At 47.7% G+C, this 13952-nt stretch overlaps 2 protein-coding genes and 1 long non-coding RNA gene across 5 annotated transcripts in view; 2 read left to right on the top strand and 1 right to left on the bottom strand.

Moving 5' to 3' along the window:
• Positions 1–9827: 9827 nt before the first annotated feature.
• Positions 9828–11561, top strand: LOC127930674 (uncharacterized). 2 transcript variants are annotated; one of them, XR_008138685.1, is made up of 6 exons: positions 9828–9962; positions 10015–10149; positions 10192–10212; positions 10485–10509; positions 11367–11395; positions 11438–11561. It is a non-coding gene; the product is annotated as an uncharacterized LOC127930674 (long non-coding RNA). The 2 variants fall into 2 exon arrangements; XR_008138684.1 differs by having other exon boundaries at positions 9886–10149.
• The window catches only part of ubl3a (ubiquitin-like 3a), a 49837-nt gene continuing 47220 nt past the window's right edge, over positions 11336–13952 (bottom strand). Inside the window, exons 4-5 of the mRNA XM_052520494.1 lie at positions 13388–13465; positions 11336–11540 (exon numbers count right to left, since the gene is read on the bottom strand). Coding sequence (XP_052376454.1) covers positions 11488–11540; positions 13388–13465 — 131 coding nt within the window. The 3' untranslated portion in view covers positions 11336–11487. The remainder of the gene's footprint in view (positions 11541–13387; positions 13466–13952) is intronic.
• LOC127930673 (circumsporozoite protein-like) lies at positions 11560–13134 on the top strand. Of its 2 annotated transcripts, XM_052520492.1 has the most exons (4): positions 11560–11823; positions 12429–12560; positions 12693–12818; positions 12885–13134. In XM_052520492.1, exons 1-4 carry the CDS (start codon positions 11611–11613, stop codon positions 13116–13118), a joined length of 705 nt encoding a protein of 234 aa, XP_052376452.1. In that variant the 5' UTR covers positions 11560–11610; the 3' UTR covers positions 13119–13134. The 2 variants fall into 2 exon arrangements, with proteins under 2 accessions (XP_052376452.1, XP_052376453.1); XM_052520493.1 differs by having other exon boundaries at positions 11580–11702; positions 12429–12818.

The following is a 13952-nucleotide window of genomic DNA, read 5'->3' as shown; positions in this document are numbered from 1 at the left end:
GGAAGGACAACAGACTGCTGACAGTGTGAGGTACGTTACGACAGGAAGGACAACAGACTACTGACAGTGTGAGGTACGTTACGACAGGAAGGACAACAGACTACTGACAGTGTGAGGTACGTTACGACAGGAAGGACAACAGACTGCTGACAGTGTGAGGTACGTTACGACAGGAAGGACAACAGACTGCTGACAGTGTGAGGTACGTTATAACAAGGAAGGACAACAGACTACTGACAGTGTGAGGTACGTTATAACAGGAAGGACAACAGACTACTGACAGTGTGAGGTACGTTATAACAGGAAGGACAACAGACTACTGACAGTGTGAGGTACGTTATAACAAGGAAGGACAACAGACTGCTGACAGTGTGAGGTACGTTACGACAGGAAGGACAACAGACTACTGACAGTGTGAGGTACGTTACGACAGGAAGGACAACAGACTACTGACAGTGTGAGGTACGTTACGACAGGAAGGACAACAGACTACTGACAGTGTGAGGTACGTTATAACAACGAGGACAACAGACTACTGACAGTGTGAGGTGCATTATAACAACGAGGACAACAGACTACTAACAGTGTGAGGTACGTTACAACAGGAAGGACAACAGACTACTGACAGTGTGAGGTACGTTACGACAGGAAGGACAACAGACTACTGACAGTGTGAGGTACGTTACGACAAGAAGGACAACAGACTACTGACAGTGTGAGGTACGTTATAACAACGAGGACAACAGACTACTGACAGTGTGAGGTACGTTATAACAAGGAAGGACAACAGACTACTGACAGTGTGAGGTACGTTATAACAACGAGGACAACAGACTACTAACAGTGTGAGGTACGTTATAACAACGAGGACAACAGACTACTAACAGTGTGAGGTACGTTATAACAACGAGGACAACAGACTACTAACAGTGTGAGGTACGTTATAACAACGAGGACAACAGACTACTAACAGTGTGAGGTACGTTATAACAACGAGGACAACAGACTACTAACAGTGTGAGGTACGTTATAACAACGAGGACAACAGACTACTAACAGTGTGAGGTACGTTATAACAACGAGGACAACAGACTACTAACAGTGTGAGGTACGTTATAACAACGAGGACAACAGACTACGAACAGTGTGAGGTACATTATAACAACGAGGACAACAGACTACTAACAGTGTGAGGTACGTTATAACAACGAGGACAACAGACTACTGACAGTGTGAGGTGCATTATAACAACGAGGACAACAGACTACTAACAGTGTGAGGTACGTTATAACAACGAGGACAACAGACTACTAACAGTGTGAGGTGCATTATAACAACGAGGACAACAGACTACTAACAGTGTGAGGTACGTTATAACAACGAGGACAACAGACTACTAATAGTGTGAGGTACGTTATAACAATGAGGACAACAGACTACTAACAGTGTGAGGTACATTATGACAACGAGGATAACAGACTACTAACAGTGTGAGGTACGTTATAACAACGAGGGCAACAGACTACTAACAATGTGAGATGCATTATGACACCTTTATTTAACCAGGTAGGCTAGTTGAGAACAAGTTCTCATTTACAACTGCGACCTGGGCAAGATAAAGCAAAGCAGTGTGACACAGACAACAACACACAAATAATTACATAATTACAATTTAGCAGATTAACACTGGAGTGATAAATGAGCTGATGATGATGTACAAGAATGTATGCACAGACTACTGACTGTAAGTCGACAGGAAGGATACAGAACTGACGTCAGCTAAATGGCAACATATTATTATTATTATTATAAGTAGAGAAACAGACTACTAACATTGTGAGGTGCATGTTATGACAGGGAGGACAACAGACTACTAACAGTTGCAGGTCTCCAAATTATAACAAATGACACAGACTTCCCTATCTAGTGCAGGTACGTTTTGACCAGGTCCACAGGCATGACAGTGATGATGCACTTGGCGACAGGAACGACAACAGATTTGAAGTCTGCTTGGTATAACCTCTGGATAACAGAGCCACCCCTGGTGTAGGGACAACTACTACAGGAAGAGAAACATTGAGCTGAATAGAGGCCTGGAGAGAGTTTTCAGTACGTGTTGAGGGTCAGCATGGCAGAAGGACACCACCCTCACTGACAGTGGGTACGTTATAAGTCCAGGATCCAGTTGCAGTGGGAGGTGTTATAGTCCCAGGACAACAGACTACTGACGGGCGTTATTGAGGGCTGACAGTGTGATGCGTTACTACAGGTGTTGAACAGACTACTGACAGTGTAGTTCACAGGAATAACATTCTCACATAGGTGTTCCGTTTTTGTCCAGGAAGGACAACAGACAACTAAAGTGGCAGTGCGTTATAGAGACAACAGATTGAATCATCTGTGGATCGTTATAAAGCGGGGGCAAGACTACTAACAGTGTGGGTCTAGGGTTATAACAACGGGACAACAGACTACTAAAGTGTGAGCCGTTATACCAACGAGGACAACAGACTTACTAATGGCTACGGACGTTATAACTACGGGTCTAGCTAAGCCATTTAGGCAGGTTACCTTATTGATTTTCTCTGGTTCTACAGGGAATATTTTGAAAATCTGCTTGAAGCATTGTTAGATATTACAGACTGAATCAGGACATTTGAAAATTTCAGTGATTTTTACACCTGCCAGTTGGTCAGCACATGCCCGGAGCTTGAGGCTCCTGGTAATCCGTCTGACCCTACGGGATTGTGACTATGAGGTTAAAGGTCTTACTCACATCGGCTACGGAGCGTGTGATCACACAGTCGTCCGGAACAGCTGATGCTCTCATGCATGCCTCAGTGTTGCTTGCCTCAAAGCGAGCATAGAAATTATTAAGCTCATCTGGTAGACTCGTGTCACTGAGCAGCTCACGGCTGTGCTTCCCTTTGTAGTCTGTTTTAGTTTGCGGGCCCTGCCACATCTGACGAGCGTCGGAGCCGGTGTAGTACAATTCAATCTTAGTCCTGTGTTGGTGGTTCATCGGAGGGCATTGCAGAATTTCTTATTAGCTTCCGGGTTAGAGTCCCACACCTTGAAAGATGCCCCTTTAGCTCAGTGTGAATGTTGCCTGTAATCCATGGCTTCTGGTTGGGGTATGTACAGTGGCTTGTGAAAGTATTCACCCCCCTTGGCATTTTTCCTATTTTGTTGCCTTACAACCTGGAATTAAAATTATTATTTTTTTTTGGGGGGGGTTGTATCATTTGATTTACACACGATATTTTTATTGTGAAACAAACAAGAAAGCTTGAGCGTGCATAACTATTCTCACCCCCCAAAGTCAATATTTTGTAGAGCCACCTTTTGCAGCAATTACAGCTGCAAGTCTCTTGGGCTATGTCTCTATAAGCATGGTACATCTAACCACTGGGATTTTTGCCCATTCTTCAAGGCAAAACTGCTCCAGCTCCATCAAGTTGGATGGGTTCTGCTGGTGTACAGTAATCTTTAAGTCATACCACAGATTCTCAATTTGATTGAAGTCTGGGCTTTGACTAGGCCATTCCAAGACATTTAAATGTTCCCCTTAACCTCTTCGAGATAGGGGGCGCTCTTTTAATTTTTGGATAAAAAACGTTCCCGTTTTAAACAAGATATTTTGTCACGAAAAGATGCTCGACTATGCATGGAATTGACAGCCTTGGAAAGACAAAACTCTGACGTTTCCAAAACTGCAAAGATATTATCTGTGAGTGCCCCAGAACTAATGCTACAGGCGAAACCAAGATGAAGTTTCATACAGGAAATGCCCCAGATTCTGAAGGCGCTGTGTTACAATGTCTCCTTATATGGCTGTGAATGCGCCAGGAATGAGCCTGCGCTTTCTGTCGTTTCTGTCGTCTGTCTGCAACATTGTGACGTGTTTGTAGGCATATCATTGGAAGATTGACCATAAGAGACTACATTTACCTGGTGTCCCGCCCGGTGTCCTGTGTCGAAATTATTGCGTAATCTGTAGGTCCATGCGCGTTCCATTTCTTCAGAAGAGAAAGTCAACTGCCACGATGGATTTTATCGTCGATAGATATGTGAAAAACACCTTGAGGATTGATTCTAAACATCGGTTTGCCATGTTTCAGTCGATATTATGGAGTTAATTTGGAAAAAAGTTTGCGTTTTAATGACTTAATATATATATTTTTTTTTTCAAAACGGAGCGATTAGTCGACACAAATAATATTTTTTGTAACAACGGAACATTTGCTATCTAACAGAGTCTCCTCATTGAAAACATCTGAAGTTCTTCAAAGGTAAATGATTTTATTTGAATTCTTGTTGCATGCTGAAATAGAGGAATAATCCTATGCTAGGCTATCAATACTGTTACACAAATGCTTGTTTCGCTATGGTTCAAAAGCATATTTTGAAAATCTGAGATGACAGTGTTGTTAACAAAAGGCTAAGTGTGAGAGCAAATAGATTAATTTCATTTCATTTGCGATTTTCATGAATAGTTAACGTTGTGTTATGCTAATGAGCTTGCGGATAGATTTACACAATCCTGGATACAGGTTTTTTTTCGTAGCTAAACGTGAGGCAGAAAACGGAGCGATTTGTCCTAAACAAATAATCTTTCAGGAAAAACTGAACATTTGCTATCTGAGAGTCTCCTCATTGAAAACCTCCAAAGTTCTTCAAAGGTAAATGATTTTATTTGAATGCTTTTCTGTTTTTTGTGAAAATGTTGCTTGCTGAAAGCTAACGCTAAATGCTACGTTAGCTATCAATACTGTTACACAAATGCTTGTTTTGCAATGGTTGAGAAGCATATTTTGAAAATCTGAGATGAAAGTGTTGTTAACAAAAGGCTAAACTTGAGAGCAAATAGATTAATTTCATTTCATTTGCGATTTTCATGAATAGTTAACATTGCGTTATGGTAATGAGCTTGAGGCTGTATTCACGATCCCGGATCCGGGATGGATCGACGCAAGAAGTTAAACCACTCAAATGTTGCTTTAGCAGTATGCTTAGGGTCATTGTCCTGGTGGAAGGTGAACCTCCGTCCCAGTCTCAAATCTCTGGAAGACTGAAACAGGTTTCCCTCAAGAATTTCCATGGATTTAGCGCCATCCATCATTCCTTCAATTCTGACCAGTTTCCCTGCTGATGAAAAACATCCCCACAGTGAAGCATGGTGGTGGCAGCATCATGCTGTGGGGATGTTTTTCATGGGGTTCTCGGGGTGATGAGAGGTGTTGGGTTTGCGCCAGATATAGTGTTTTCCTTGATGGCCAAAAAGCTCAATTTTAGTCTCATCAAACCAGAGTACCTTCTTCCATATGTTTGGGGAGTCTCCCACATGCCTTTTGGCGAACACCAAATGTGATTGCTTATTTTTTTATTTAAGCAATGGATTTTTCTGGCCACTCTTCTGTAAAGCCCTAGCTCTGTGGAGTATACGGCTTAAAGTGGTCCTATGGACAGATACTCCTATCTCCGCTGTGGAGCTTTGCAGCTCCTTCAGGGTTATCTTTGGTCTATGTTTCCTCTCTGATTAATGCCCTCCTTGCCTGGTCTGTGAGTTTTGGTGGACTGCCCTCTATTGGCAGGTTTGTTGTGGTGCCATATTCTTCCATTTTTTCTCCGTGGGATGTTCAAAGTTCCAAATATATTTTTTAGAACCAACCCTGATCTGTACTTCATGACTTTGTCCCTGAACTGTTTCGAGAGCTCCTTGGTCTTCATGGTGCCCCTTGCTTAGTGATGCTGCAGACTCTGGGGCCTTTCAGAACAGGTGTATATATACTGACATCATGTGACAGGTCATGTGACGCTTAAATTGCACACAGGTGGACTTTATTTAACTAATTATGTGACTTCAAGGTAATTGGTTGCACCAGATCTTTTTAGGGGCTTCATAGCAAAGGGAGTGAATACATATGCAAGCACCAGATTTCCATTTTTTCATTTCACTTCATCAATTTGGACTATTTGGTGTATGTCCATTAAATGAAATCCAAGTAAAAATCCATTTAAATTACACGTTGTAATGCAAACAAATAGGAAAAATGCCAAGAGGGTGAATACTTTTGCAAGGCACTGTACGTAGTCACTGTTGGGACGACGTCCTCGATGCACTTATTGATAAAAGCCAGTGACTGATGTGGTGTATTCCTCAATGCCATCGGAAGAATCCCGGAACAGACTACAGTAGGCCAGTATTTGGGTTCTATAACAGACTACAGTAGGCCAGTATTTGGGTTCTACAACAGACTACAGCAGGCCAGTATTTGGGTTCTATAACAGACTACAGCAGGCCAGTATTTGGGTTCTACAACAGACTACAGTAGGCCAGTATTTGGGTTCTATAACAGACTACAGTAGGCCAGTATTTGGGTTCTATAACAGACTACAGCAGGCCGCCAGTATTTGGGTTCTATAACAGACTACAGTAGGCCAGTATTTGGGTTCTATAACAGACTACAGTAGGCCAGTATTTGGGTTCTACAACAGACTACAGTAGGCCAGTATTTGGGTTCTACAACAGACTACAGTAGGCCAGTATTTGGGTTCTATAACAGACTACAGTAGGCCAGTATTTGGGTTCTATAACAGACTACAGTAGGCCAGTATTTGGGTTCTATAACAGACTACAGTAGGCCAGTATTTGGGTTCTATAACAGACTACAGTAGGCCAGTATTTGGGTTCTATAACAGACTACAGTAGGCCAGTATTTGGGTTCTATAACAGACTACAGTAGGCCAGTATTTGGGTTCTATAACAGACTACAGTAGGCCAGTATTTGGGTTCTATAACAGACTACAGTAGGCCAGTATTTGGGCTGAGTGAGTCAGTGAGTGGTGTAATATCACTAACAGTCCTGTGTTGTGCTTGGTGTAATGAAACACACTGGTGTGTTGAGTGGAGGTCCTGTTACTGTAAGAGATTACGCCTTTGTCTGTCTGTCTGTCTGTCTGTCTGTCTGTCTGCCCCCGAGTGGCACTACAGAGGACAAAGGGCAGTCTGTGTGTGTGTGTGTGTGTGTGTGTGTGTGTGTGTGTGTGTGTGTGTGTGTGTGTGTGTGTGTGTGATGGCTCCTACAAGAAGACAGGGACAAGTAACAAGGCGCAACATAATGATTGTTTAATGAGAGTAATGATCACATAAGTCAATGGCAGCACTTCAATAATCTATATTTAGTTAATAGATGGATCAAGTCATAAATCAATGGCAGCACTTCAATAATCTTTATTTAGTTGACAGATGGATTTATTCCATTTGAAGTTTGGAAGAGGGGTATAGGGGATAAGCATTAGATTAGTGCTATTTACAATCATTTAGAAAATGCTTTTCAATATTATCACTGTACAGCCTGAAACCCTGATCACTGAGCAAATATAAACTATAATATTTGGCTACATCCCAAATAGCCTCCTATTTCCTTTCATAGTGAACTACCTCTTGGCCCAGAGCTTTATGGGCCCCTGGTCAAAAGAAGTACAACATATAGGGAATAAGGTGCCATTTGGGACAGAACCTTTAAGACCTAGTGCTGTTACAAAGCAAAATAAAACACACAGAGAGAGAAAGAAAGAAAGGATTATATTAAACTATGAACAGTTGAAAAAAATAAATGACAGAAAATAAAAACACATTTAAAAAAAAAATGTTTCAAATAGTTCTGTATGTCAATGATTAGGAGGATGGTTCTGTTTTGCTGCTTAAAGGACAACAAGTTGACTATGCCCTAAATGGCACACTATATAGTGCACTACTTTGGACCAGGGCCCTGTTCCCTATATAGTGCACTACTTTGGACCAGGGCCCTGTTCCCTATATAGTGCACTACTTTGGACCAGGGCCCTATTCCCTATATAGTGCACTACTTTGGACCAGGGCCCTTTCCCTATATAGTGCACTACTTTGGACCAGGGCCCTGTTCCCTATATAGTGCACTACTTTGGACCAGGGCCCTTTCCTTATATAGTGCACTACTTTGGACCAGGGCCCTGTTCCCTATATAGTGCACTACTTTGGACCAGGGCCCTTTCCTTATATAGTGCACTACTTTGGACCAGGACCCTACATAAGTAAGTAGCCTTGTCTGAGCCAGAAAAGCCCATAAGGCAGGAGCCCATCTCCTGTTTCTTTAGCTTAAGGCAGCTTGATGTACAAGTACACCTCCCGCACTAGTCTTTCGCAGGTCCTATAGGCCTTGGTCAAAAGTATCACACTAGATCTGAAATAGGGTGTCCTTTGGGACGTACTGTAGCGTCATCAGCAAGGTGACAGTTTGAACTTCTGTCTAGGAAGCTAGCTAGTTAATGATGGTGCACACAGAGACACTAAAAACATCAATATACTGGCATCAACAGGATCTAGAGGCATCATCATGTTCTAGAGAATATTTATATTCAATATATTCTACACATATGTTACCTTAGTTTATTTTTTTTTTAAATATTATTCCCATTGGAAAAATACTAAGTAAAATAAGAAACTCTTTTTACAGGTCGTTCGGTGGTGGTGGGGGCTGGGGGGGCTGAGGGGGGCTGGGTAGGGCACATGCATTCATTGTTGTGCAAAAAATCCAAGCCTTTATCTTTCTTTAAGTGAAGAAGAAAGAGATTTGAAAGAAAATAACACTTAATTCCAGATTGGTTCTTTCCCTTTGCTTGGATTGGTAAGCAGACCCGACCCATCACAACACTAGAGGTATTCAACAGATCTGTCTGTCTTTCTGGTGAGGAGGGATGGGAAATAAGGGAGATCTGTCTGTCTTTCTGGTGAGGAGGGATGGGAAATAAGGGAGATCTGTCTGTCTTTCTGGTGAGGAGGAACGGGGAAGAAGGGAGATCTGTCTGTCTTTCTGGTGAGGAGGAACGGGGAAGAAGGGAGATCTGTCTGTCTTTCTGGTGAGGAGGAACGGGGAAGAAGGGAGATCTGTCTGTCTTTCTGGTGAGGAGGAACGGGGAAGAAGGGAGATCTGTCTGTCTTTCTGGTGAGGAGGAACGGGAAGAAGGGAGATCTGTCTGTCTTTCTGGTGAGGAGGAACGGGGAAGAAGGGAGATCTGTCTGTCTTTCTGGTGATGGGGGAGGAGATCTGTCTGTCTTTCTGGTGAGGAGGAATGGGGAAGAAGGGAGATCTGTCTGTCTTTCTGGTGAAGAAGAAGGAGATCTGTCTGTCTTTCTGGTGAGGAGGAATGGGGAAGAAGGGAGATCTGTCTGTCTTTCTGGTGAGGAGGAAGGAGGGAGATCTGTCTGTCTTTCTGGTGAGGAGGAACGGGGAAGAAGGGAGATCTGTCTGTCTTTCTGGTGAGGAGGAACGGGGAAGAAGGGAGATCTGTCTGTCTTTCTGGTGAGGAGGAAGGGGGAAGAAGGGAGTTCTGTCTGTCTTTCTTCCCCTTGTTCAGTTTCTTTCTCCTCGTTCAGGGGAAAAGGGGGACGAGGGTTCTGACGGAGGAATGATCTAAAACACTGACTGGTCAGAAAGGAGGAGAGGACCGACTGTCAAAACACAGTCAACAACATGATATTACGGTCAAATAACACAGTTTGTTTGTGTGTTTGTTAGTAATTGGCTAGAACCATCATGAGTGAATAAAAGACTGTATTGGTCTGTCAATGCACTAGTGTAAGATTTAAGGGCATATACAAGTAATAGAGGGGGAGGTAAAAAGGACACAGGCGTGTGTGTGTGTGTGTTCTGATCAGGCACGTCAATGCTTTGCTGCACTATGGGAGACAGACAGCACATCTAGATAAGTGGGTGGTCAAAGGGGGTGTGTGTGTTGGGAGGGGGGGGGCAGATGGGAGTGTGGGTTTATTTAGTGGTTAAGTCTGAGTGAGAGAGACCGGCCCACACACACAGTTTATGAGCAAGTGCACTGTATTGCTATGAGGAACACAGAATATGTTTTGTTTGTGTGTGTGTGTGTGTGTGTGTGTGTGTGTGTGTGTGTGTGTGTGTGTGTGTGTGTGTGTGTGTGTGTGTGTGTGTGTGTGTGTGTGTGTGTGTGTGTGTGTAGCAGCAGAATTCAAGAGAGACTGCAGGACAGGACAGTGTGTTGGTTGGATCCAAGATAGGGGCGATGGAGGGAGGGATGAAGGTGGGTGGGTGATGGAGGGATGGAGGTGGGTGGGTGATGGAGGGATGGAGGTGGGTGGGAGGGATGGATGGATGATCAGAGGTGGGTGGGATGGAGGTGGGTGATGGAGGGATGGAGGTGGGTGTGGGAGGGATGGATGATCGGAGGTGGGTGGGATGGAGGTGGGTGAGGGAGGGATGGAGGTGGGTGGGTGGGTGAGGGAGGGATGGAGGTGGGGTGGGAGGGAGGGAGGGATGGAGGTGGGTGGGTGAGGGAGGGATGGAGGTGGGTGGGTGAGGGAGGGATGGAGGTGGGTGGGTGAGGGAGGGATGGAGGTGGGTGGGTGAGGGAGGGATGGAGGTGGGTGAGGGAGGGAGGGATGGAGGTGGGTGGGTGAGGGAGGGATGGAGGTGGGTGTGGGAGGGAGGGATGGAGGTGGGTGGGTGAGGGAGGGATGGAGGTGGGTGAGGGAGGGATGGATGGAGGTGGGTGGGTGAGGGAGGGATGGAGGTGGGTGAGGGAGGGAGGGAGGGAGGGAGGGAGGGAGGGAGGGAGGGAGGGAGGGAGGGAGGGAGGGGGAGGGAGGGAGGGAGGGAGGGAGGGAGGGAGGGATGGGAGGGTGGGTGGGTGGGTGGGGATGGATGAGGGAGGGATGGAGGTGGGTGGGTGAGGGAGGGATGGAGGTGGGTGGGTGAGGGAGGGATGGAGGTGGGTGAGGGAGGGATGGAGGTGGGTGAGGGAGGGATGGAGGTGGGTGAGGGAGGGATGGATGTGGGTGAGGGAGGGAGGGAGGGATGGATGTGGGTGGGTGGGTGGGTGGGTGGGTGGGTGGGTGAGGGAGGGATGGAGGTGGGTGAGGGAGGGATGGAGGTGGGGGAGGGAGGGAGGGATGGATGTGGGTGGGTGGGTGGGTGGGTGAGGGATGGAGGGATGGAGGTGGGTGAGGGATAGATGGAGGTGGGTGGGTGAGGGAGGGATGGAGGTGGGTGAGGGAGGGATGGAGGTGCGTGAGGGAGGGGGAGGGAGGGATGGATGTGGGTGGGTGGGCGATGGAGGGATGGAGGTGGGTGGGTGGGTGATGGAGGGATGGATGGAGGTGGGTGATGGAGGGATGGAGGTGGGTGGGTGATGGAGGGATGGATGGAGGTGGGTGAGGGAGGGACGGAGGTGGGTGGGAGGGAGGGATGGAGGTGGGTGGGTGGGTGGGTGGGTGGGTGGGTGGGTGGGTGGGTGGGTGGGTGGGTGGGTGGGTGAGGGATGGATGGAGGTGGGTGTGGGTGGGAGGGATGGAGGTGGGTGAGGGAGGGATGGAGGTGGATGGGTGGGTGATGGAGGGATGGAGGTGGGTGAGGGAGGGATGGAGGTGGGTGAGGGAGGGATGGAGGTGGGTGTGGGAGGGATGAATGTGGGTATTTACAGGATGACACAGCAGTTACTCTCCCCAGTTTTCTCTCTGTTCCTCTGACCTGAGAAGGAACACAACACACAGTCAAACACAGTAGGAATGTGGTCAGCACCCTGTCAAACACAGTAGGAATGTGGTCAGCACCCTGTCAAACACTGTCAGGAGGCGGTCAGGACACTGTCAGGAGGCGGTCAGGACACTGTCAGGAGGCGGTCAGGACACTGTCAGGAGGCGGTCAGGAGGCGGTCAGGACGAGGTCAGGAGGCGGTCAGGAGGCGGTCAGGAGGCGGTCAGGACACTGTCAGGAGGCGGTCAGGACGAGGTCAGGAGGCGGTCAGGACACGGTCAGGACGCTGTCAGGAGGCGGTCAGGACGCGGTCAGGAGGCGGTCAGGACACGGTCAGGACACGGTCAGGACACTGTCAGGAGGCGGTCAGGAGGCGGTCAGGACACTGTCAGGACACTGTCAGGAGGCGGTCAGGACACTGTCAGGACACGGTCAGGAGGCGGTCAGGACACGGTCAGGACGAGGTCAGGACACGGTCAGGACACTGTCAGGACACTGTCAGGACACTGTCAGGAGGCGGTCAGGACACTGTCAGGAGACGGTCAGGACACTGTCAAGAGGCGGTCAGGACACTGTCAGGAGGCGGTCAGGACACTGTCAGGAGGCGGTCAGGACACTGTCAGGACGCGGTCAGGACACGGTCAGGACACTGTCAGGACACTGTCAGGAGGCGGTCAGGACACTGTCAGGAGGCGGTCAGGACACGGTCAGGAGGCGGTCAGGACACGGTCAGGACACTATCAGGAGGCGGTCAGGAGGCGGTCAGGACACTGTCAGGAGGCGGTCAGGACACTGTCAGGAGGCGGTCAGGACACTGTCAGGAGGCGGTCAGGACACTGTCAGGAGGCGGTCAGGACACTGTCAGGAGGCGGTCAGGACGAGGTCAGGAGGCGGTCAGGACACTGTCAGGAGGCGGTCAGGACGAGGTCAGGAGGCGGTCAGGACGCGGTCAGGAGGCGGTCAGGAGGCGGTCAGGAGGCGGTCAGGAGGCGGTCAGGAGGCGGTCAGGACGAGGTCAGGAGGCGGTCAGGACACTGTCAGGAGGCGGTCAGGAGGCGGTCAGGACGAGGTCAGGAGGCGGTCAGGACACAGTCAGGAGGCGGTCAGGACACTGTCAGGAGGCGGTCAGGACACGGTCAGGACGAGGTCAGGAGGCGGTCAGGACGAGGTCAGGAGGCGGTCAAGACACGGTCAGGACGAGGTCAGGAGGCGGTCAGGACACTGTCAGGAGGCGGTCAGGACACTGTCAGGAGGCGGTCAGGACACTGTCAGGTGGAGGTCAGGACATTGTCAGGAGGCGGTCAGGACGAGGTCAGGACGCGGTCAGGACAAGGTCAGGACGCGGTCAGGACACTGTCAGGAGGCGGTCAGGACACGGTCAGGACATTGTCAGGAGGCGGTCAGGACACGGTCAGGACACTGTCAGGACACTGTCAGGACACGGTCAGGACACGGTCAGGACGAGGTCAGGACGAGGTCAGGACACGGTCAGGACGAGGTCAGGATACTGTCAGGACACTGTCAGGATACTGTTTAGTAGCAATATTGTTGAGAAATCGACCTTTTTTCTAAAACAGAGTATCATTGAAACAAAAACAACCGTCTGTCATTATTTAAATAGTGTTGCATAAGCTTACTGAAACACACGTCTTCTTACACTGTATAGGACTGGGATAAGGTTAAATATTAATCATGGATCATTAGCTGTTCCTAAACAAACAGAAATAACTACTACCATCATCTACAGTAAAGGCATCATCTATTATTGTGTTTTAGTGTGAGGGGGAGGAACAAGGGATGAATTAAAAGTCTGGAAGGTGGGATAAATGAAAACGGGTTACCTTGGGAGTTTGGCTCAGGCAACGTCTCTCTGGCAACTAAATGCATCACTGTGGTTTTCCCCAGAGGCAGTTTGAGAGCTGAGAGGAGGAGGAGGAGGGGAGGAGGAGGAGGAGGGTGCGAGTGACAGAGTAGAACAGCGTTAACAGACAAAGACTTGTTACAAAGACAATATATCATCATAACTATCATCATTTAACTGATCTAACATAGAATACACAACCAAGAGAGAGGAGAGACAGGAGCCAGACAGAGAAACGGAGACCTGAGAGGAGAGAAGAGGGAGAAAGAAAGAGAGCGAGAGACCTGAGAGAGAGAGAGAAAGAGAGAGCGAGAGGAGAGAAGAGAGAGACCTGAGAGAGAGAGACAGAGAGAGAGAGACAGAGAGAGAGAGACAGAGAGAGAGAGACAGAGACAGAGAGACAGAGACAGAGAGACAGAGAGAGAGACAAACAGATAGACAGACAAAGACAGAGAGAGAGACCTGAGAGAGAGAGAGATAGAGAGAGAGAGACAGAGAGAGAGAGACAGAGACAGAGAGAGAGAGACAGAGAGACAGACAGATAG

The sequence above is a fragment of the Oncorhynchus keta genome, chromosome 6 (genome assembly GCF_023373465.1).
Source record: "Oncorhynchus keta strain PuntledgeMale-10-30-2019 chromosome 6, Oket_V2, whole genome shotgun sequence".
Classification (NCBI taxonomy): domain Eukaryota; kingdom Metazoa; phylum Chordata; class Actinopteri; order Salmoniformes; family Salmonidae; genus Oncorhynchus; species Oncorhynchus keta.
The sequence above is the reverse complement of the archived record's forward strand: the minus strand, read 5'-3'. Positions and strand labels throughout refer to the sequence as shown.